We start from the raw sequence: 25,483 nt of genomic DNA on the forward strand, positions 1-25,483 counted from the left end.
TATCAAAAATCTAGATTTACAAAACAGATCCTCAGGAGTATATTTATTTGCTTTTAAAAATAAATTTATAAAAGAATCATCAAAATATTCTCTCTCACAATATGAATATATTTACAATTATTTCATTCTATTAATTTTTTCGAGAGTAGACATCCTGCATAGGTCAAGATACGCCTTTCATATTTCAGCAAGGGTCTAAGTATATCATTTATGAAATTTTTCTAGGAAACTCACTTTCATTCATGAGAAATAAGTCCAAAAATAATCGCTTTGGACCTCAGGCCATGAATTCATATTAATTTTAATGAGTTTTCCTTGAAATGATACACTATCTCTACTTGAGTCTGGTGATATACATACACAGAAACATAGGCCATCACATATACTTGCAAATATTACAGTCTCATACTTTGAATCCCCAATTTAAAATAGTACCACATTCCCTTACAATTAGTCAAACAATTTAAGTGGTATTGGTATTTTTTAATTCATTCTAGCATGTTATATGTAAGATCTAGTCAACTGGTAAACCATTTTTCCACAGTGTGCATTATGAAAGAATAAGATTTATTCCCCCAAGTTATGATTTGTAAACCTAAGTTCACTGTAGATGGCTATGTTAGGTAACATGTCAGAAAAATATTTATGAAAGCTTAATATCAGTGAAAATCAAAAATAAAATTCACATGTAGTTCTAATTTAAAAACATATTTGGCTCTAATTTTCTTGATAACTGGATTAAAAATTTAGTAAAGATTCTGCTCTAACAATTTCTAAAAAATTAAATTCTTAACTGCTATATTGATTAGTAGAAATTTAACAAGGGTGGTTTTCTTGGTCTACATAGAGTTAGTTATAATTTATCTGTAATACTATCTCCCCCAAAGTATGTACCTTGAAACCTTACATTTTACTGTCAAAATAGGTTCAGGAAACATTGCAAATTCTATTTCTCTCTTACAGATTGACAATAAACATCAGCACTGTACAAGCTCCTGGAAGTTCTTCAGTTAAAAAAAAAATTAGCTTCATTTAATCCATCATTTCTTAAGCTTATCTATCAATATCCTGGTATAATTAGTGTCACAGGAAACAGGATTAGAAAACCTTGCTATAATGATAAGAAGGAGATAATCAGAATCAGTGTATGGTACCCAAATCATCTGTGTTAGATTCTGGAATTTATGTAATTTTACCATATTTTCTTTTTGAATGCTATTTTTTATAAAAAGATAATTGATTGCATACAAGCATAGCAAACAGCTTAAAATAAGAATAGGAGCATGCTGGGTACCAAGAAAAAGACATGGGATACTCAGGGTTTTTGTGTCTTATACAAAGTAGGTAAGACACTGGTGTAAAATGAGAACAGTTGGTGCAATTAACCCTTCTCCAGGGTCACCGCTAAGGCACAAAGAAAGACAGTAAGAAAAGAGCAAGTAGTTCATTTACTAAATGGCTGACATGCAGCATACTTACACTGCCCATTCAAGCTTCTCATTCTTGATTGAGTTGTACAGAGCCTGTAAAGAGAGAAAACAAGATGGAATTATTCTTTTCACCCTGTTTCACATTTTGCGTTCAGCAAATGACCAAAGCCAAAAGGCTTGAGTGAGTCAGCAAGCAACTCCCAGGGCCCTTGTGGGTCATCCTATTGGTACTGCAGAAATGAAGAAAACACAGGTGAGGCTAAGGAGCACAGGGCAGGTAGAGCTCTGTGAAAGAGAGAGACTTTTCATGAAGTAAAAAACGTCATTTGTAAGACACACAACACTGTACTACATTTTACCACAGTAAAATATAGGACATGATTAAAATTAGACCATGTACTCTATTTTTCTTATTCAAAATATGGTCTTATAGTTTCATTGCTTTGGAAATTTCAATATTCATACCTTTTCATTAATGGAATAAATATAACTGTTTTCATAACAACTTAATGAGTAAGACACATGGAAAGGAGACTGAAGCCCAATTATGGGAGACTATCTCAGAATAATTTCAGAGTTTCTATGCCAATGACTTAAACAGCTTTTTGTTTTGTTTTGTTTTTTTATTGGGATAAAGTTGCTTTACAATGGTGTGTTAGTTTCTGCTGTACAGTCAAGTGAATCAGCTATATGTACATGTATATGCCCTCTTTGTTGGATTTCCTTCCCATTTAGATCACCACAGAGCACTGAGTTCCCTGTGCTGTACAGCACATTCTCATTAGTTACCTATTTTGTACACAGTAGTGTATATATGTCAATCCCAATCTCCCAATTCATCCCACCCTCCCTTTCCCACCCTCGGGGTCCATATGTTTGTTTTCTACATCTGTGTCTCTATTTCTGCTTTGCAAATAGGTTCATCTGTACCACTCTTTTAGATTCCACATATATGCGTTAATATACGATATTTGTCTTTCTCCTTCTGATTTCACTCTGTATGACAGTCTCTAGGTCCATCCACATCTCTACAAATGACCCAATTTCATTCCTTTTATGGCTGCGTAATATTCCATTGTATCAGAATGGCCATCATCAAAAAATCTACAAACATTAAATGCTGGAGAGGGTGTGGAGAAAAGGGAACCCTCTTGCACTGTTGGTGGGAACGTAAATTGATACAGCCACTATGGGGAACAGTATGGAGGTTCCTTAAAAAACTAAAAATAGAACTACCATACGACCCAGCAATCCCACTACTTGGCATATACCCTGAGAAGACCATAATTCAGAAAGAGTCATTTACCAAAATGTTCACTGCAGCACTATTTACAATAGCCAGAACATGGAAGCAACCTAAATGTCCACCGATAGATGAATGGATAAAGAAGATGTGGCACATATATACAATGGAATATTACTCAGCCATAAAAAGAAACGAAATTGAGTTATTTGTAGTGAGGTGGATGGACCCAGAGTCTGTCATACAGAGTCAAGTAAGTCAGAAAGAGAAAAACAAATACTGTATGCTAATGCATATATATGGAATCTAAAGGAAAAAAAATGGTTCTGAAGACCCTAGGGGCAGGACAGGAATAAAGATGCAGACGTAGAAAATGGACTTGAGGACATGGGGAGGAGGAAGGGTAAGCTGGGACAAAGTGAGAGAGTGGCATGGACTTATATACACTACCAAATGTAAAACAGATAGCTAGCGGGAAGCAGCTGCATAGCACAGGGAGATCAGCTTGGTGCTCTGTGACCACCTAGAGGGGTGGGATAGGGAGGGTGGGAGGGAGACGCAAGAGGGCGGGGATATGGGGATATATGTATATGTACAGCTGATTCACTGTGTTATACAGCAGAAACTAACACACTATTGTAAAGCAATTATACTCCAATAGAGATGTTTAAAAAAATTAAAAAAAAAAAAAGCCACATGCACTCCAGTGTTCACTGCAGCACTATTCACAATAGCCAGGTCCTGGAAGCAAGCTAGGTGTCCATGGACAGAGGAATGGATTAAGCAGCTTTTATGGGTCCCACCTCCTGACTCTGCTTTACAGTTGGTGAGTGCCGCACTGGCGGGTGCGGTGGTGCAGCAGACAGAAAGCTTCCTTGGAGCCTCCAAGGCTCCGTCCAGGCAGCAGAAGACTGCCCCACCACACCTCCCAGCTCTGGCGTCACGTGTAAGCTCCTTGTAATCACGTTGTTCCACTACAGCTAATCCAAGAAAATGCTACCCACACCTCTAGTTTCTTACTTTTGAGTGAGATGTTACAAAGAAAACACAAGTGCATCTCTAAGATATAACAGCAAATTGCGTTGAAGAGAGGACTATGTGTCTAATAACATGATGCAGTTGGAACATTTTTCTTTAAAGAAGGATTTGGACTTATGAGACTCATCTCATTCACTCTGAGATGGGAAAAGGGGGATCAGATGCCATCCAACCCCTCATCTTTCACATGAGGAAATGGTAAGTTCATAACATTTCCCAGGCAGCACAGCAGAGCAGAGGCAGAACTGCCTTGTAGATCTATCTTCTAAGTGTGAGAGGAAGTCTACATGTGTGTGATCAAAAAGACTGCATCCAGCTAGTGAACTCCCTTTCTAGCAAAGCACGTCCCAATTCAGGACAAAGATGCTTAGTTACAGATTTTATATTATTTAAGATGCGATACATGTATCCTTAGCCAGTGTCTTGACAGACTCCATGGGAGTTCTTCAGTGTGGCTACAGTAGTCAGTTTACCTACTGTATAATTATGGGAGCTAATAAAATTTAGGACACATTTCATCATTATCAGGGTATGGTAAAACGTGTCCTCAAATACAGAAATGGTAAAACATCAAAAGAAAATAAGTGGTAAATCAAGGCACAAAGACCATGCTATAAATTGGATGTTCTTTTTGAAGAACTCAAATTCACTCAAGAACTAGGACAACCTATTATATAGCTAATGTCTCTTGAGTCTGCATGTACAGAAGTGCAGAGTCAATGTCTAGCTCCAGCCTCAGGAGACTCTTGCTGATAAGCGTCTTTACATTAATTCTATTCCTTGTAGGAGCCGTCCTGAACCCACAAGTAATAGTGGGCTTTTCAGAAGAGACAGACCATTAAAGGTTTTTTATACACTATCACTCTCAATACTAACCAGAGTAATTTAACAATATGGTAAAGATTAAAAAACTACCTGTTCATAAAGGTAGAAAATGATATCTAAGCAACTAGAAATTTTCCAATAAATTCAATTCTGCCCTAGATCATTTTTTTTTTCAAATTTTTTGCCTGTGAGAATATTTTCTTGAAGAAAGAACTGAGTTTCAAATGAGAAGATTCTTGTTTCCCTGTCAGCTGCACATCACACAACAAACTCTATTATAAAGGGTCTTGTAAAATTCAACAAAATTGCTATATTGTAGGTCAAGTCCTCTTTGTGTAAATGATAACACAACAAATCTAAACACGGGATGTTAGCCTTATCCTTTTCAATGACAAAATTACAAAGGGATTTTCCTGAATCTTTTTAGTGCTTTATGATAGTCCATTATTTCTCTTAAAAAAGGAAAATTTGCTTTGCAAATGCATCCAACACTCATATACCCTGATCACAACTGCCTACCCTTGTATCTACTTCACTTCGTTAGGAACTGAAGTCCCTTGATTCCCCCTCATCTCCAGCCAACAGTCCTCACATCCTTTCCCAGGCAGCCCATCACCTCAACCAGTCTTGATGGTACTTTCCACTTCTTTGTCCCATGGCCTTTCTGTTGTACCTGAAAAGAAACACTGTAACTCTTGACCAATCCTATTCTGACTTCACATTATATTAGTTAAGGTTTCTTTAGTTTCAAATTCAAAAATCTAAACTCTACCTTAAGGGTAAGGGGGACCTAACGTTTATGTAGCCAAACCATAAAAAAGATCCAGATGGAGCTGGCCACAGGGACACAGGAATTTAAAATTCTACCCCCTTGTTAACCATTTCTCAATAAAATTGGGAAAAAAACATAAACTCTGCCCCCTCTACTTTCAACTCTTCTCTTTCCATCCCAAACATCCCCACTCCCTGTTTCTTTGCTACACAAGAAACAATAAACATGTCCATATCAACAGCACCCATTCACATCTTTGTATCTCTGAATAAGAGAAACCCACAGTTCTTTTCTCCCAGCTCCAGTTTGAAAAGATTCCAACTGGTATGATGTAGGTCACCTGTCCTCCCCACTGATCAATCCATGTGCCTGGGAGATGAGGAGTTATGATTCGGCCCTTCCCTGCAGTCAAGGGGGCTGGGGTATCTATTACAGAGGGGTGGCACTGACTGGCCGCAAGTGCAGACCTCCTGAGCTCCTGGTAAGTGACTAATTCAACATTAATAGAGAACATTAACAACAGTACACACTAACATCTCACACTTCCGCAGAGCATTCATTCATGAGTCTCTTTTAACTTTTTTGCCATTTTCCCTAAAATGTATCTGCATTGGCATCTGTTCTTTCCTCCTTTCTGACAGGAAGGGAAGGAGTGGTCCATGCCTGCCAGGCTAAGCCTCTAACACAGGTCCTGACCTTCCCTTTCTGGGGTAACAGCTCTTCCTTTACCTGCTCCCCTCTATCAGCTTTCAAACCTGTGCAGGTCTCTCCAAACCCCATCTCTGCAATTTAGTTGCCACGCTTTGTTCCTCAGAACCTCTCCTGAGAGAAGTTTCAGCAATTCTTATCTCCGCTTGATCTATTCTCTTCAATCTAGTTTCCATCCCTGTTCCTCCATTAAAACTTATCACAACAAATTCATCAGCTTTCCTCGTTCAAGGCCACTCTAGTGTTCTGTATCTCTTCACCTTCAGCAGCACTGAATACTCTCAAACATTGAATATATTCTTCCTTATTTTCTGTGACACAATACATAGTTTCCTGAATTTTCTCCTATCTCCTTTGACAATCCTTCTCCTTACTCATATCTTCCTCATCTTATCCCTTAAATGTGGCTGAACCTAAGGGTTTATCTTCGGCCCATGTGAACTCCTGTGAAGTTCAGATTCATGTGTCACAAAGCATCACAAACTCCGTAAAAAGGAACTAACTAGTACATGAAGGCCTAATAGTGAAAGTGTACTCTCAATCTTAGTAAACCCCATTGATATAAAACATTTAATTACTGGAGTACAGAAACACTACACATAAAGCCCAAGGATGGGTAGTTTACGGTGATATAAAACATGCCCAAGTCAGAATCCTAGGAATGCCAAAATTTTTCTATCAATTGTTCCATTCAAAATACTTTTACATATATTTCTACCACACAATCAAGGAAGCTCCAGGTTAAAATCATCTTTACTACCAATCTTGCACCTGCCTACTAATGGCACAAGAACAAGCCTTTTAGTAATAGTGTTTTTAGGACAAACTGTTAAAACTCAAGAAACAACAAAATGGAATTTCAGAGCTGAAAGGGGCCTTAGAGGTCATGAAATAAATTCTTCCTTTTGTAGATGGGGAAAATGAAGCCCCTTGTTTAAAAAATTCTCTTAAGGTGCTATAGCTAGTTTTCATAAAGTTTGACTCAGAAATTACATTTCTCTCAGAAATCAAGTGACTACATTCAACTAAGTACATTCTATCCTTTCAACTAACTAAATTCTTTCCTATCAGCTAACTACAGCTAACTACATTCTCTCTCCTAAAACCAAACTTGACAGCATTGTAAATGCCTGGCTTAGGTCAAGGCTCACGTGAAAGGGAAGAAGGCTCGTGCCTCTCCTGGAATCGAGTCATGTAATGCTGGTCACTGTGATATTCTCTTCTTAAGGATGAGCTTTAAACAAGAGCCACCGTTGCTGGGACACATGCTTGGGATGCCTTCGTCAGTGAGGATGATGGTTTGCTGCACTGATCGTATACTCCCACTCCACTTATGACCAAAGGTATTTGCCATACAAATGGCTGAAATTGGAGGTGTATTTGACAACTTAGTAAAATAATTTATCTCTAGCTATGTGAGGGGTTATCTGATCTAGGTCCAAGAAAGCAAGATTTGTGGGTAAACACTGTCACAGAAGGCTTCCATTTCCCTGTGGCCATGAATTGGTAGCTGGAGACAAGTGGGGAAAGGGACGAAATCAATCTCAATGGGCCAGAGCAGCCCATATAAATTATATGCAGTGAGGTGATAGCCAGCTGTCTCAGGCTAAATAATGGACCCCCAAAAGACATCCAGGTCCTAAACCCCAGAACCTGCAAATGTTTCTGCATTCCACAAAAAGTTTGCAAACACAATTAAGTTAATGATCTTGAATGGGAGAGAACATCTGGGCTGAGTGGTGTCCCTATAAGAAGGCAGCAGAGGGAGATTTAACAAAGACAGAAGACAAGGTAACAGGAAGATGGACAGAGAAACTGAAGTGATACAGACACAACACAAGGAATGCTGGCAACCACCAGAGGTTGGAAGAACCAGGGAAGACATCCTCCCCTAGACCCTCTAGAGGAGCGCAGCACTCTCCACACCTTGATTTCAGACGTCTGGCCCCCAAAGTTGTGAGAGAATAAATCCCTGTTGTTTTAGAACAACAAGTTTGTGGTAATTTGTTGCAGCAGCCCTAGGAAATTAACACACGAGGTATAAATGGAAGACAGATTTCTGAATAAAGAATGATCATACCCACAGGGTGACTTCCAGAAACTTTTCCAAAGTCAGTCCCCAGGTAAAACACAGTTGTCTACCAGAGTGCTCTCAACTGAAAGTATGAGGGTATGTGCCAGAATGAGCCAATGAACTTTTTAAAATATTGATCACTGAGTCCCATCCCAGATCTACTGAATCAGATTCACAGATTAGGAACCTAAACATGAATATTTCCAAATGATCCACACATAACTCTGATACAAACCCTTGGTTAAAAATCACTGCTTTGTGAGGTTACCTGTCTTCTTCAAACTGAAATTCCTGCAACTTAACCCAGGAGCTAGACAATAATCAAATACCTCCACTGAGACTAAAGAGGACAGAATGATTCCTCAAAGTTGAAGTTCATCAGTTTTAAGAATGAGAAAGCAAAGTAACTTGCTTAAATTACAGAGATCAACGTATCTTGGTCTAAATTTACTTTTAAGTCTTTGTTCTTCAACTTTTAATTGCTTCTCATCGAGATGATAAAATGCAATTTTATTCAAAGCTTAGCACCATCTTTGACAGCCCACACACGGTTCTCTGAAGCTTTCCCTATTACCATGCATCAGGTAACCATGAGTCTCTTTCTCTCCAGAAGCACATTTTGCAATCTATGAAATTCATGTATTTTTGTTCAATCATCTCTCAACTCCAATGATTTTTCTTTCTCTGTCCTCCTTGAATTACTAGGAAAAGTATAGGGGATAACACAACTTCCAGTTTCCCTTCGTGAGACTGACAGTGACCACAGTGAAATTTGTACCCAAGAATTATGACACCATCAACGCCATGGCTATCTTGTTCAAGTGCAATGCTGCTTCATGCAGATATTCAGATCAAGCAGACTTCTAAGTATAGAACTAAATATGCAACACTCTGGAAAATGTTATCAGAGAAAGACTGTGTTTGAAAAAGACATTGGTTAAAAATTAATAAATCTAGGGGCTTCCTTGGTGGCGCAGTGGTTAAGAATCCGCCTGGCAGTGCAGGGGACACGAGTTTGAGCCCTGGTCCGGGAAGATCCCACATGCCACGAAGCAGCTAAGCCCGTGAACTGCAACTACTGAGCGTGCGCTCTGGAGCCTGCAAGCCACAACTAATGAGCACGCGCGCCTAGAGCCGGTGCTCTGCAACAAGAGAAGCCACCGCAATGAGAAGCCCATGCACCACAACGAAGAGTAGCCCCCGCTCGCTGCAACTAGAGAGAGGCCACACGCAGGAACGATGACCCAACACAGCCAAAAATAAAAATAAATTTATTTAAAAAAATTAATAAATCTAGTTACCATATGAATTTCAAATTGGTTAGAAAAACTCAAAATATCTTAAATCAATGGCCCTCAACTTTTATTTTCTTCCTTATACCTTAAAATAATATTGAGAAACTGCATTACTACCTCATTAAAGAGGGCTTCCCTAAAACCAATATTTAGAATTGACTCTTTGTTTGCCCCTCTACCCGTGGAAGTTGCTATACCCGTGCAACATACCAAATAAAGTTATGGGTGAGAACTGTGCCGCCGCCTTCTTTTTTTCTTTTTCTTAAGTGGCAGAAGGCAATTGTCAACCAGAAGTAAAAAAGGATAAACAGCCTGAAACTCTGACCACAAGAGTATTCATAGGTAGATCCATTTTAGGGAGAATAACATATAAAAGATGAGTTTCTGGAAACCGATTCCTGTATCCAGTGGAAAGTTTTCATGTACCCAAGTTTAAAGAACACGACATTAAAGAACACATATTAACAAGCAACCTTGCAGGCATTCCTCTCTTTAGCTCTCATTCAGGGTGACAAAAGCATGCTCAATATAAATAACTTATTCTGAGTTTGGCTTTTTCCCACATCTATAGTCAGATCTATTTTTTGGATCCAGTCACCATGTAAACAGGGTCAAAATCTATGTCCTGGAGCGTTAACTTACCACAGGTTGTGGCGCACTTACAAACCCAGCCAGCAATGGCAGAAACATCTAACCATTAAGTGTCTGACTCTACTGCAGAGATGAGCCAAGGCCAAACCATAACAGATACCACGACAGTAACATAAAAGCACTCGCCTTACTGAAAGGGAATCTGAAGTATAATTAATATGCATGATTCATCACATAACAAACACTTGTGAGTACATCTGTAGGCCACAGTGGCATTATGCTAGGTGTAGAAGAATCCGCTCTGCCTTCTGGGGCCTCTTATGTAAGGATAACAAAACGTACTGCTAATCCTGACTGAACTTGACCTAATGGAGAATTAGCTAGCAGAATCAACTTTTTATTTCCTGCCATCAATGTGCAAGGCACTTTCACACATAGTATCTAATATGTGACATCATATGACAAGTAATTTTTAGACAAATATTTAATAGAAGAGAGAACAGATCCAGTCTCAGGATCTAAGAATTTGAGGGGAGGAGGGGGTTCGACAATCATGAACTTGCCCTTTCAAGACAAATAATTTCATTTACCTGGCCTTCATTTTCTAAATATGTGCTATGAGAGGGTTGCATAAGGTTACCTTTTTTGACCCCCTTCCAGATCTACCATTCTATGATTCCACTTCAAAAGGATCTTAGAAATCACCTGGTCAAACTCTCAAACTAGTTCTTTCCCTAGTCCCTACTCCCTTTTCCTGTGTCCCTCACTTATTTTTCCCCATGGTTATTGATTAGCAGCATCACTATTTGCTCCCAAATCCCAGGTATGACTCTATAAATTAGGAAATAAAAGTAATTTTTAAATTGTACATATAAAAATGAAAAAGGGGGCTTCCCTGGTGGCGCAGTGGTTGAGAGTCCGCCTGCTGATGCAGGGGACACGGGCTCGTGCCCAGGTCCGGGAGGATCCCACATGCCACGGAGCGGCTAGGCCTGTGAGCCATGGCCGCTGAGCCTGCGCGTCCGGAGCCTGTGTTCCGCGACAGGTGAGGCCACAGGAGTGAGAGGCCCGCGTACCGCAAAAAAAAAAAAAGAAAAAAAAGAAAAAGGTAAAGAGGGAGGAAGACTGATTATTCCCTAAGGGGGAGGAACAGCAAGTGGGGCTCGCCTGATTGCCTACTGTCAAATGTATCTTTGTGAGCTAAAATAGGAACCACCCTTCCTTATCACCAAAGGGGGGGAGATGCAGCCAAAGATAATACTAAATATGCACACCTACCAAAAGATTTGGTGAGCAGCTCTGGAGGTGCACTCAACCAAACCTGAAAGGGAACAAAAACGTTCCCTTTATTACCATTTATGCTGACACAGTACTCCAAACTATTACATATACACACACACACACACACACACACACACACACACACACATATTGTTTCATTTCATTCATTCTGAGGGTAGAATTGGTCAATAAGGTGTCATGAGTATTTCTACAAAGCATATTCCTCCTAAAGGGTCTTTTCTACACCTTATGATTACCTCCCATTTGACTGGCTGCTGTGTCTTAAGGAAACTTTCCTAACTATGCTAGTTCAAATAACATTATTCAAAATGTAAATGTATTTAAATACAAAATAGCCACTAAGTTCCTTTTTCTAAATTGAGGCATGATTGACATATAACATTATATTAGGTTCAGGTGCACAACATTATGATTTGATATTTGTACTAAGCTCCTTTTTGAGCAAAAACTTAAGTAGAAAGAATTTTTTTCTCCTTGTTAATACTGTAAACATATCCCTCAACACAATAAAAGCCATATATGAGAAGCCCACAGCTAACACCCAAAGTGCCTGCATCAATTTACATTAAAAAACTGAAAGCTTCTGCTCTAATGTCAGGAGCAAGACAAGGATGCCCATTCTCACTGCTTTTATTCAACATAGTATTGGAAATCCTGGCCAGAGCGATTAGGCAAGAGAGGGAAATAAAAGGCATTCAAATTGGAAAAGAAGAAGTAAAATTGTCACTATTTGGAGATGACATGATATTATGTATAGAAAAACTTAGACTCCACAAAAAAAACTTCTAAAACTAACTTAAAAATTCAATTAAGTTGCAGGATATGAAATCAATATACAGAAATCTGTTGATTTCTATACACTAATAATGAACTATCAGAAAGAGAAATGAAGAAAACAATCCCATTTATAATTTCATCAACAAGAATAAAATATGTAGGAATAAATTTAATAAAGTGAAAAACCTATGCACTGAAAATTATAAGACACTGATGAAAAACATTGAAGATGACCAAATAAATGGAAAGATATTCTGTGTTCATGAATTGGAAGAATTAATATCATTAAAATGTCCTATATTACCCAAAGCAATCTACAGATTCAATGCACTCCCTATCAAAATTCCAGTGGCATTTTTTTCACAGAAATAGAAGAAAACAATCCTAAAATTTGTGTGGAGGCACAAAAGACCCTGGATAGCAAAAGCAATTTTGAGAAAGGACAAAAAAAGCTAGAGGCATTACACTCCCTCATTTCAAAATATATTACAAAACTATAGTAATCAAAACAGTATGATAGTGACATAAAAACAGACATGCAGATCAATGGAACAGAAGGGAGAGCCAGAAATAAGTCCACACATATATGGTCAATTGATTTATGACAAAGGAGCCCTGACTATACAACGGGGAAAGGAAAGTCTCTTTAATAAATGGTGTTAGGAAAACTGAACAGCCACATGCAAAAGAATGGAACTGGACCACTATCTTACACCATATACAAAATTTAACTCAAAATGGATTAAAGAGTTGAATGTAAGACCTGAAACCATCAAACTCCTAGAAGAAAACATAGGCAGTAAACTCCCTGACATTGGTCTTGGTGATGAGTTTTTGGATTTGACACAAAAAGCAAAGGCAACAAAAGCAAAAATAAATAAGTGAGACTATTCAAACTAAAAGGCTTCTGCACAGCAAAGGAAATCATCAACAGAATGAAAAAGCAATGAACTGAATGAGAGAAAGTATTTGCAAACAGTATGTCTGATAAGGGGTTAATATCCAAAATATACAAAGAACTCACAACTTGATCACAAAAAACAAACAAACAAACTCAATTAAAATATGGGCAAGGGATCTGAAGAGACATTTTTTCAAAGAAGACATACAGATGGCCAATAGGCAAATGAAAATATACTCAATATCACTAATCATCAAGGAAATGCAAATCAAAACCAAATGAGACACCACCTCACACCTGTCAGAATGGCTGTTATCAAAAAGACAAGAAATACCAAGTGTTGGCCAGGATGTGGAGAAAAGGGACCCCCTATACACTGTTGGTGGGAATGTAAATTGGTGCAGCCACTATGGAGAACAGTATGGAGTTTCTCACAGAAATTAAAACTAGAACTGCCATATGATCCTGCGGTCCCACTTCTGGGTATTTACTGAAGGAAACAAAAACGCTAATTTTAACATATACTGAAAAGACATATGGACTCCTACGTGCACTGCAGCATTATTTTATTTATAATATCCAAGATATGGAAACAATGTACGGGTCCATAAATGGATAAACTGCTTCCTCTCTCTCTCTCTTTCTCTCTCTCCACACCCATACACACACACACACATACACACATGCACACATATACACAAATACACACACACACACACACACGCAAAGGAAAATTATTCACCCATAAAAAATGAAATCTCGCCATTTGCAATAAGATGGATGAAGCTTCTGAGTATTATGTGAAGTGAAATAGGTCAGAAGGAAAAGATAAATACCATGTGATCTCATATACGTGGAATCTAAAACAAACACACACAAAAACCCCAAGCTCATATAGAGAGAAGATTGGTGGGGTTGCCAGAGGGGTGGGGTAGGGATGGGGGAGTGGGAGAAATGAGCAAAGGGGGTTAAAAGGTACAACATTCCAATCATAAGATAAATAAGTCATGGGGATGTAATGTGCAGCATGGTGACTATAGTTAACAGTACTGTGCTGCATATTTGAAAGCTGTTAACAGAGATCTTAAAAGTCCTCATCACAAGAAAAAATTTTTTTGTAACTATGTAAGGTGATGGGTGTTAACTAGACTTATGGGGTGATCATTTCACAATGTATACAAAGATCAAATCATTATGTTGTATGCTGAAACTAACATAATGTTATATGCCAATTATACCTCAATTTAAAAAAACCTGTAAACATATCCTAATGAGTTGATTTGAATATCAAGTCTAAATGCTGGTCCAATATCAAAAAACTGACTAAGACTCATCAGCAAGCAGGTAACATAGCTGAGTACAGTAGCCAGGGAGATACTCTTGGGAATTAGAGAAAGCCTGATCTAGAGGGGCGGGTGACACTCAGCTGTAGCCTGATTTCAATCAGGTGGGAGTGTGGATTCACTATGCCTAGCTCTTATTATTTTTCAGAAGTACAAATTACTCAAGGCTCACAAATTTTCAAGTGTGGCAACAAAAAGAGCAACAAAAACAAACAAAAAAAACCCCCACTGTGGGCCAAACTAAACACATCTGTTATCCAACAGGACATCAGGGTTGAAATTCTGATTAGAATGAAGTTATCAGAAAACTGCTGGGAAAAAACAATGAGAATCCCAAATAGAGAATAGATACAGCAAAACTTCCTGGTTTATGATTTAGAGACTTAACACTTCTGGATATTGGATGTTTCACTTGATGAGATTTCTCTAACTCTGTGATGATGCTCTAGCCATTTCTCAATGGCTGATATTCCACTGATGATAGATAATAATATAACCATCTATGAGGCCACACTACGTGAGGCATCGTGCTAAGAGAGTTATTTCTATTTAATCTGAGTCCTCACAGCAACTGTATGAATGAGGTATTATTATCCCTGCTTTAGAAATGACATACCTAATGCTCATAAAGGTTAAGTAGTCTGCCAAAGGTCATAGAGCAGAGCTGGGGATCTGAAGACAGGTCTGACTGAAGCCAAAGTCTGTGCTTGTAAAGTCTGCCTTAATCCTGATGCAATACTGACATATATACCATACTATAACGTAGTATATATACAGTATATATAAAATGTTTTAAGTTAACATAGATTGAGCAATAGATTTTACAACTTCAATAAATGCTTTGTTGTTAAAAACTTACTAGACGCTAGTTTACAAATTTAAAAACGAACAACGCTATTCAGATTCTTCCATTTCTTTGCCTTTTACTTTCTGTTATATCAGCTCAGGACTTGTTATTTAGTTATTTAAAAGTAATGTTTTCACAAGGAAAGATATCCACGATCCTGAGTTCTTACCTGAGAAAACAGTGTACCTGTGCTGACGGTTATTCATTCCATTCTCGTTTAACCTGTCATGCATCTCTGTCACCTGTGTGCTCCAACTGCCTATGTGGCATGCCTGCTTGACTCACTGTATTGCTCTAGCATACAGTAACCACAACAAATATTTTATCCTAACATATGCTGATAGGTCAGGGGAAAGTATTTTTTTATAACTAATAAACAATGATAAGATTGCATTTTTTCTATAATAGTATTGTATACAGTATAAGTACTTATACAGAATAGTATTTTTTATAACTATTAGAAGACTAGTTCATATTTGGGACATGAACAGTATAGTATAACATAACAGTTGTAACAACTGTAACGATATTGTATAAATAAATCTCTTAAAACTATTCACTCATTCATTCATACATTCAGTCAACTGAGTCTCTACTACCTGTCAGGTGGGCAGGTTGTCAGGTACTCATACAGGCATTGAAAGCCCAGTGGTGAACAACACAGGCATAGAACTTAGATTTAGTGGGGGTAGAAACAGACAGTAAAAGAATAAGAAAACAAATAAAGATTATTCACTTTCTGGGAGGCTGCCAAATAATTATTATAAGGTAACTAAAATAAGGTAACAATAACTCAAAAAGTAGCTTTAGACTGGATGGTTGAAAAAGCCTCTCTGCAAGGAAATTTAGGGTGTAAGTGACAGCCATAGGAAGATAAAGGGAAAGAGCTCCTGGCATAACTGAACCTGGTGGGTCTGAGAAACAAACAAGGCCACCATGGCTAGAGCACGGTGGCTTGAGACGTGGGTCCTGACAAGGACAAAGAGGTAACCACGTCACACAGGGTTTTTGACCAGAAAACAAGGGTTAATTCCACGTGTGTTGGGCAACCACTGGGGCATTTTAGCAGTAGAGTGACTTGCTCTAATTCATGTACTTAAAGGTCGCCCTGGCCACCAAGTGGAGAAAGGATTGGAAGAGAGCAAGGGAAGCTGCATCGAGACTGGCGGTGTCTGGTGAGGGGTGGTGTGACCGGGCTTGGGGGGGCAGCAGTGCAGACTGGGGATGTATCAGACCATTTTCCTAAATTGTGGGAGAAGGATGGCCCATTTTCCCACACATTAAGCACAAATAAAAAATTGGGTAAGACAGTTTCAACAGTGGCACCAGAGACAGATTGCTCTCCATTAGTATTTAAAGTCATTTAAGCTAAAACTGGGGTAGCTATATTAGAATATGCGATTAAAGGGGAAAAGTAAGGTGCAAAACAGTCTGTTTAGTATGTTCCTACCTTGTGGAAAAAATGTATCTACGTTTGCTCTCACTACATCTCTGAAAGGATACAGAAGAAACCACTGCTGAGATTTCCTTTGTAGAAGGCAACTGGGGGAATGGAGTGGTAGAGAGAATTTTCTATGGATAACCTTCTGTACCATTTGAATGTTTACCACACCATAAATGCTTTACTTCTTCAACTAAAAATCTAGATACTATATTTTAAACTCCTCACATGTGATCAAGACTCTGCCTCTCTTTAGTCCCCACGATACCTCATAAATTGTCTTGACCACGGCATGTTTTAAAGAAACAGGTGTTGAGAAGACAAGGACCTCGGTGATGATGACTCTGACACCATGACTCCCATCAGGGAGGCCACAGCACAGAACAAAGAACAGTGGACTAGAAATCAGTTCACTTGTATCGAACCTGCCCCTTCCATCAGCTGTGTGACTTTAGGCCACTAACACTAGCCTTTGGTTGCTTCATCAGTAAAGATAAGATAACAACAATCTACCTCACAGAATCGTGAGGATGAAATCAAATTGTCAATATGAAAACATCTGTACTTTGTAAAGCAATATATGAATGAAAGGTACTATTGTTACATACAGCCCATGCTTGTCCTACTCAAGACTTTACAGGACACTTGAAGTAAACATCCAGAATCCATCCATTCCATTCCCCATGCCAAGCATGCTGGGCCTGGGGAGAATCACTTATTTTGAATCAAATTGGCAGTCTGGCATTATAGACAAACATGGCAACAACATTTACTGAGTAGTTAACAAGTGCCGGGACCTGTACATGTATGACATTGTTCTCTCTTCACCACCACCCATGGGTATTATTCCCATTTTACAGATGAGGAAAATGGGGGTGCAGAGAGGGTAAAGAGAGTGTTATTAGGTGGGAGATCTCAAAAAGGAATCATAGGCAGTTTGATTCCAAAGCCTTTCACATTTTCTCCTTGACTTTTTTTCCCTTGAAAAATCTAGGCTTTCACTTCCTGTCTTCACTTCGGGGCAGAGGAGCTTGAATCTGTTATATAATTCTCCCTCTAAAACCTACAACAATAAGAGTACACGTCTCTGACCACTCAGACTAGTATACTATTCTCCCAAGAGAACTCCAACCTGGATGGCTAAAACTGTTTGCAGCTACAGTCGCGCTTTAGGACATGCCAGGCTGGGTGTCTGACAACTGAGAAGATATGATCCATACAGGTAACATTTATTGAGCTGCTACATGCTGAGCACTTATATGTACTATTTCATTTAACTCTCTACAACCTATGAAATAAGTATGACTTATTCCATCTCACTGATCTCAAAGCTATAGAGTAGGCAGATTGTTACTTGCTGCAGGTTGTAGGGTACCAGATCAAATGCAGGAGGCCAGTTAAATGTGAACTTCAGATAAACAGTGACTAACTTTTTTCAAGCATAGGTATTACCACCCCCCAACTTTGCATGAGGCATACTTATACTAAACATTATTTATTACTTACCTGAAATTCAAGCTTAACTGGGTGTTTTGTACTTTTATTTGCTAAATCTGGCAACTCTCCCAGGTGACAGAGTTCCAGTGGCAAAACTGGAACTCACACATAGGACCATCTGCCTCCAGAGCTGAGGTTTTTATTCACTGCTTTACACCTCTTGTCCTTCCCAAGATGGACTTGCTGTGACTACGTCAAAACCCTCCTGGGAAGAGGATATGTATCTCAGGTAGAAGAGGAATTCACTGAAGTACCAATGGAAAGATTACAACATATATTCTGAAAAGATCTTCATCTTCAAACAAATGTGGGCATTAAAAACTAATGTCCAAAAACATTATGTAGATGTGATTTAATGTGGCAATCGTCAGAGCCTGATAGTTTGGAAAAAGTTAATGTAATGATAGTCTTAGTAAATCACCACCTTCTTCCATAAGAGTTAAGGTTAACTTCCAAAGTATTCTTCAGCATATGTAACTATTCTCTGACCTGTATAAGCATCATGATTTTCAAATTCATTGCCTTCATAGCCATCTCCTGATTTTGCTTTTAATTCTTATACGCGAATCCTCTGATTTATCTATCAAAAACTTGTCTGGATTTGGATAGCTGGGCCATACTTTTGAAAAATATAACAATAACCAATATTTTCAAAGAAGATTCTGGATTGTACCTGCCATATCTGTTATTAGACCCTCTTGTTGTAAGCCTTACTTGTTGGGAAGTGGCAGGCACATACCATAATAAAGGAAGCTTCATAATTTTAGTACATAAAGAAAACAAATTCCAAATAACCTCGTAAATTACATGCAGTAAGTTTTTAAACACCTGAGAAAATGATCAATTATATTTAATGATTATGGACATGATGATAAAGTTAATGTACACAGTTAAAAAACTGTTTGCTGAGTAACATGCAGAGTTCTTTTTATAAATGGCTTATAAAAATGATTCCTGGGGACTCTGACATTTAGAGAGAACATCAGGCATGGCATTTGTTCTCTGTCATTTCCATGCATTAGACAAAGTAATGAAGACAAACCAAATGGAAACAGATTTCATCCAAAACAATCAATACAGCTAAATTAAATAATCTAATCCAGTGGCTGCCAGGCTTTGGGATTTCACGAATAGGAAAATTTTGAAAAGAGGTTTGGGAACCCACCTAGAACTGCCAGATTTTCATTTTGTCACGTGAGGAAATAAAACAAAACACTATCTTCTACTGCCATCATTCCATCAAAATAATTAACAAGGACAACCTCAAGACAAAGCACTGTTTCCCAAGAAAGGACCATACCTTCACTAACATTTTCACTATAGACTGAAAACTTTGACAGCAACCAGCAGCAGAACATGGTCTAGTCCTATAGCTGCTAGAATACAGTGTCTGGGAAAAGATGAAATTTTTAAAAAAGAAGTCCCTATTATTTGGTATTTGCTAAACACAAAGTTAAGATACACAAACCATTCTAGTCAATGGAAATTATTCCAGTCTCATGTGTACTTATATATGTTGTCCATGTTCCTTTTTGTTCATTTTTAAACTTTTATCAAAGGAATATGTTTATCATTTTCATAATTAAAATTACTAAAAGGCATGTAATGAATAACAATCTTTTGATTTATTTACTTCAGATTTTTGTTATCCAGAGTTAACCTCTTTCAACTCCTTTTTTTTTTTTCTATTTTCAGTATGAACTACTGACTTTCAACTGTGGAGCTCTGGAGAAGAGCATTTATCTCTCTCTCTCTCTCTCTCTCTCTCTCCATCTCTCTCTCTCTCTCTCTCCCTCTCTCCATCTCTCCCTCTCCCCACCTCCATCTCTCCCTCTCCCTCTCCATCTCTCTCCCTCTCCCTCTCCATCTCTCTCCCTCTCTCTCTCTCCCTCTCTCTCTCTCCCTCTCTCCCCCCCACTCTCTCCCCCCTCTCTCTCCCCCCTCTCGCCCCCCTCTCTCCATCTCTCCCTCTCCCCCCTCCATCTCTCCCTCTCCTCCCTCCATCTCTCCCTCTCCCTCTCTCTCCCCCTCTCTCCATCTCTCTTCCCCCTCTCTCCATCTCTCCCTCCCTCCATCTCTCCCTCTCGCTCTCTATCTCTCTCCCCCTCTCTCTCCATCTCTCTCCCCCTCTCTCCCTCTGCCCCCCTCCATCTCTCCCTCTCTCCCCCTCCATCTCTCCATCTCTCCCTCTCCCCCCCTCCATCTCTCTCTCTCTCACACACACACAGTATGCTCTTACTCCCCCCTCCACTCCCGATCCTCCCACTAAAATTATATCACAATCACAATTTAGAGGTACATCAATTTTCAGTGCCTACCTTGTTATGACTAGGCAGATGTAATTCACTGCTGAGCTATGTGTGCAGTAGGCCACAGTTGCTTCTTTGTGAACTTTTTGTTTTTCCCGATGTTAATCATGACCTCATTTTGTTGTTGCTGACTTCATTTTCTAAGAGCCTATCTCTAATTCATCACCACATGGGGAATCTCCTCTCCATATGGTCCAACACTTCACATATTCTCTCAGTGACACTGCTGGAAGCATCCTTGGAATCCTCTATTCTCCCACTCCAATCTGAACTGGTCAGTTTATCCTGCACACCACAACTACTGAGACTGTGCGCTCTGGAGCCCGCACGCTGCAACTAGAGAAGCCTGCGCGCTGCCAACAAAGAACCGCAACTAAGACCCAAAACAACCAAACTAATAAACAAACAAACAAACAAACTGGTCGGTTTCTATCTCCCGCAGAGCTGCTGTTCTGGGGCTTCCCCTTTACTATCATCGTGGGGTTCCCCTCTGACTCTCTGCTATTAGATTTCTGTGTACTGGACACCATGCCTTCTCTTCTTCCAGTAACTTCAAGTAAGATGGGTGAGGAGAGAACGAAGAGACTGCCCATTGTGAAATGTGTGTACTTTTCACTTAACCCGCCTATTTTCAATGTGGGAATCCCACTGCTGGCCTCAACTGAGCCTGATTTCCTAAGTCCAAAGTCTCTGAGAGGAGCTGCAGAAGATGGGGGATATGGTCACTAGGCTCTGCAAAGCAGGGGAAGGCATCTAGAGGGTCCAGTAACCAATTTTAAAGGACTTAAGGGATTGTTCTGTTTTGACCCACTGCCCTCAGAGGTAGGCAGTGACTCTGATTCCTAGGCCTTTCCTGTGTTCTATGGGCTTCCAGGTCTGCAGGCACCTGAGTTTCAGCTCTCTCTGCGGTTAACAAATCTTTCCATCTTTTGAATTTTGTTGACATCTTCAGGGAATTTATCTCATTCTCTGTGTCCTTGAAGATCTGTGAGTTCTACTGTCATTTTAGTGGGGTTATGTAGGCATAGGGATAAAAGCACATTTGTTATCTTAAATTTTAATTTTAAGAGTTATGCTTTTGCAGCATATAAATACCATTTAATCATGATCTCAGACATCACAGCAGGGGGTTGATGAGGCATACAAAAACCCCCTCAAAACACTGCCCAATCATAATAAAAGCATTCTGGAGAGCTTTCTATTTTAACTGCTTTTCAAGAAGTGTTCTGAGGAAGAAAACTGTCATAAATCAGTACAAAGCTGGTACTTAATCAGTGCCTCTAAGTGACAGGAAAGAACTTCTTCGCTCAAAGCGCTTTCCTTTTCTGTCTATTAGGTCTAGCTAGTGAACTAGACCTCAAACCTTCTGGTTTACTTATGCTGTGAAGTCTCAGGAGACAGCTCTAATAAAAAGCTCAGTAGGAAGTGACGCCCTTGTCATGGCTACTGCGGGTGCAGGGTCTGGAGGGGCTCCCCTGCCCGCTGTCAGCCCCTCCAGACCCCCGTTAGCTTCTCAGCTGTGGACCTGAGGCTGACACCACTAAACCGCACCTGGGTGCAAGGAGGAGACCAGCGATTGGGCTTGGGAGAGCTGCATACTCTCGCCTGATTTACTGGAGTCAAAAAGAAACTTGGCTTGCCAGATCTGAATAGAGCGATTACAAGTATACTGATGTCTCCAGCTGCCTTGGGTACCTCATGTTCCAACACTTCACTGCAGGCTGCAACCCCTGTCGTGTCAGGGGATGAGCCAGGCTAGGAAGAGGGCCTCACCCAGTACTTTCCTGAAAATTCTGACATGAAGCATTCCGAGTAATCTACGTAGAAATACAAATCCCACTGAAATCAGATGATCTGTGTGTAAACCAAAATGTTGTACCATCAGAACGTGGTAGACCAGATTTTTTCAAAGAGTGTACTGCTTGGAAGATAAGATAATGCTCAAAAATCTTAATTAAAAGCCAAAGATAGAAGAGAAACCCCATAATAAGTTACTGAGGAGGAGCTACTTTGCCCGGCTGCTCATGGTTTCTGTATCGCTATGCATGAGTAAATAAAAAACATTCTCCAAAATTTTCCCGTTAGTCCTTAAGCGGAATGCAACCCCTGAAATGTAAACCAGGCAACCAAGCATAATCTAACAACAGGTTTCAATAAAGGAAGGCATCGTCCTGGGAAACACAGGACATCTGGTCACCATGCATGTTCCCACACAAGGGCTCCTGAGGGTTGACTTCAGGTTATCGCCATGCTAACCTCCTTGCATCTTCAACAAAGACTATCTTAAAAATGCAAGTTTTTTTTGTTTTCTCCCGTAACTCCCATCTTAACACTATTTCACAGATTTCTCTTCTTCCCTTCCCTTGATTCTGACAAGGCTAATATACTAGCTTGCCAGGAATGATGACACAGACCAGCATCTTCTTTACAATGTTCAAATACTTCCTGGAAGCTCTGAAACACCAGCCTAGTACACCATCCCTGGAAGAACGTGTTCAAACAGAAAGGCACGAGTGCAGCAGAGCTGGATGCAGTGTGACACTGGGATTATTCTAAGGACACTCAAACCAAGTACAAAACCACGGGCACCTTAAGCAAATGAAAATAGGTAAATAGGAGGATAGTGAAGATCCGCTTTTAATTACATTCAAGGGTCAACAGGTGTCACCCCATCATAAGCATAGTTTGCTGAATGTCCTAAATAATCATCCTTTAAAAAGGTACTAATTTACATGAAAGTACTGGCAGGATCTGAAAAATTCAGAAATAACTTGGGGTGAGGGGAGGGGGAGTTAGGGGCTGGAGGAAAATCCAAAAACACAAACCTAACAACAAAAACCAGTATCACTGTGCTAGCTTTAGAATTTAAAATAAAACTAAAAGTGGTGAAAGCTTCTATTTGGAGGCAAGGCTGAGTCAAGTCTGAAAAGGGTTAAACAACTATTGATAATTACGTAGTCTGCAGCATTACTTTCCAGAAGGGCCAGGTATCTTAAGGCCTCCTCTGGGTAAAGACCACGTTAAAATATCAAAATGTATTAGTTTCTCAGAATCACACCTGAGGGAAAAGCATAACTTCTTGGATCACAAGAAGTGATTCCAGCGTGAAGACAGTAGAGCCGATATAAGAAAAGGAGAGTCTGGAGATAAAACTGTTTTTATCTTTGCACAACCAGATTTACTTTGTGAAAGACACCTCCTCTCAGACTCTCTCATGTGCCAGGGTCATAACTAGTAATGCGAGATGTTCTTCATATTCTGGCTCTAATAGTTTAGATCTACTGTCCTTCTGAAAGGATCCAACTGAAGGATGAATCTACAAGGTTAAAAGATGTTCTACTTCAATTTAAGAATAAAAAAATACAAAAAGACATTCGCAGGAAATTTTCCAAATTATGACTAAGGTTTTCTCCATATTATATGAGAAATACATTTTTTGAATAGGCAGACATACATGACCCACTGAACCAGAATCTCGTTCCCGGGCTCTAAGCCTTAGTTTAAAGAACAAAAAGAGATCTGGTCAAGAATGACAATCCACAAACCTCTCAAGAAAAACTTCAGGTCGCAAAGGGGCACAGTAATGATTTCTTCCGGGTTCCTTCGTGTATAGATTTGGTTCCCAGAGGGAGAAATGATTAACATTTACCTAACAATACTACAGCAAAGCCTCTGCAGAAGGGAGAGGACAGAGTTGATGGTGTCTTTCACACCACTGCAGCGAGTTTTGCAAAGCAATGAATTAGGCCCTTCCACTTTCCTTTCATGTGTTTACGGTTAACACCAAGCACAGGAAGAGGTTTATTCAAAATATATATAAACTCACCTTCCCTGAATCTAGCTCAGTCTTTAGGTTCCTCATACAGAGGAATAACCATCACCAATCCCCACAAGGTTTCTAAAATTAACATTGCTCAGAACTAGGGTATCATTTCATCAACCCCTGCTCTTTGTGGGTGAGTGTCAGGGAGGAGAAGTGACTTGTCTAGGTGCACACTGCTGACTAGTGAGCAAAACCCCGGCCCACCACAGGGATGCTGTCACAGCACAGAGCAAAAGGCCCCCGTTTTCAGTTGGCACCACCCAAAGTGCCAGGGGTTCTGCTCTGCAATCTGACTGTTGGAGAAGTTGATTTCTTTGCTGTACTATTGAATAGCTTGAAACAGTTCGCTTGAATCCAGATGATAACCAACCAAAGAACTCCTGGTTTAATCTCTAGCCTCATACAATTTCTTAAAAAATGCCTAAGAGTCAACCATGCGTGTCACACTGACCTACAACCACAATAGAAAAGCGTCTCGTTGAGACCCCCTCATCTATAATGCATAGTGTAGTTGGCAAGAGACAGGGAAGGAGAAAGCGATATTGTCAACATGAGCTTTTACAGGTTTATGTTTTAAACCGATAGTTGGCTTACTCAAGTTGAAAACTGCGCAGTGCTGAAATAACTTATATTTCCAGGGGGATGTGGAAACGTGTGGCAGAACCAAGGCTTGATCGGCATCTTCTTCCATGGCGCACGCCTGACTCAGGAGTGCCAGTCTTTAGACACCGACCCGAAATGCTCCTTGGGTCAGAAGCAGAGCGAGCAGCTGGGCCGCCCCCTCTCAGCCAGGAGCTCATGGGTACCCTTCCACCAGCAGGCCCTTAGCGGATAAAGAGCCACATCAAAGTCAGACTTCACTAAGACATTTAAATAACGCATGTGTTCTCCACAAAACGCGTACGTGTTCTTCTAAAGCTTTCAAGGGATACAAAACATGTTACATAGCTCCAGCTCCTTGACAAGGGACCACAATGACTGCACCTATTCTAGAAAACGCCAGAGTTCCAGAGACACAAAAGTAAGTCCCAGGAGCATACCCCAAGTTAATGGTACCTTACTGGCTTTTTTTTCAGGCAGTGGTGATGGTATCTCTTCTAATCATTAAATTAGATATCTTGCATTTTGGATGAAGAGTCAGATAATGAAAACGTGTTATTTACATGATTAGCAGGAAGAAGCAAGATTCCATTATTCCATTTTTAAAGAAGCTTCTTAAAAAAGAAGCACTTTTTTAAGTGCTAAAAAAGTAAGGTGAATGAAAATT

The 25,483-nt window shown here is 39.7% G+C and overlaps 1 protein-coding gene across 14 annotated transcripts in view; it reads right to left on the reverse strand.

Annotated features, from left to right (window-relative positions):
• Window positions 1-25,483, reverse strand: part of PSD3 (pleckstrin and Sec7 domain containing 3) — a 573,112-nt gene that overhangs the window by 159,125 nt on the left and 388,504 nt on the right. For all 14 annotated transcript variants that reach the window (XM_067721837.1, XM_067721838.1, XM_067721840.1 and 11 more), the window contains one exon: window positions 1,480-1,523. In XM_067721837.1, the coding sequence (XP_067577938.1) occupies window positions 1,480-1,523 (44 nt within the window). The remainder of the gene's footprint in view (window positions 1-1,479; window positions 1,524-25,483) is intronic.

Source organism: Pseudorca crassidens, chromosome 21 (genome assembly GCF_039906515.1).
Source record: "Pseudorca crassidens isolate mPseCra1 chromosome 21, mPseCra1.hap1, whole genome shotgun sequence".
Lineage (NCBI taxonomy): Eukaryota > Metazoa > Chordata > Mammalia > Artiodactyla > Delphinidae > Pseudorca > Pseudorca crassidens.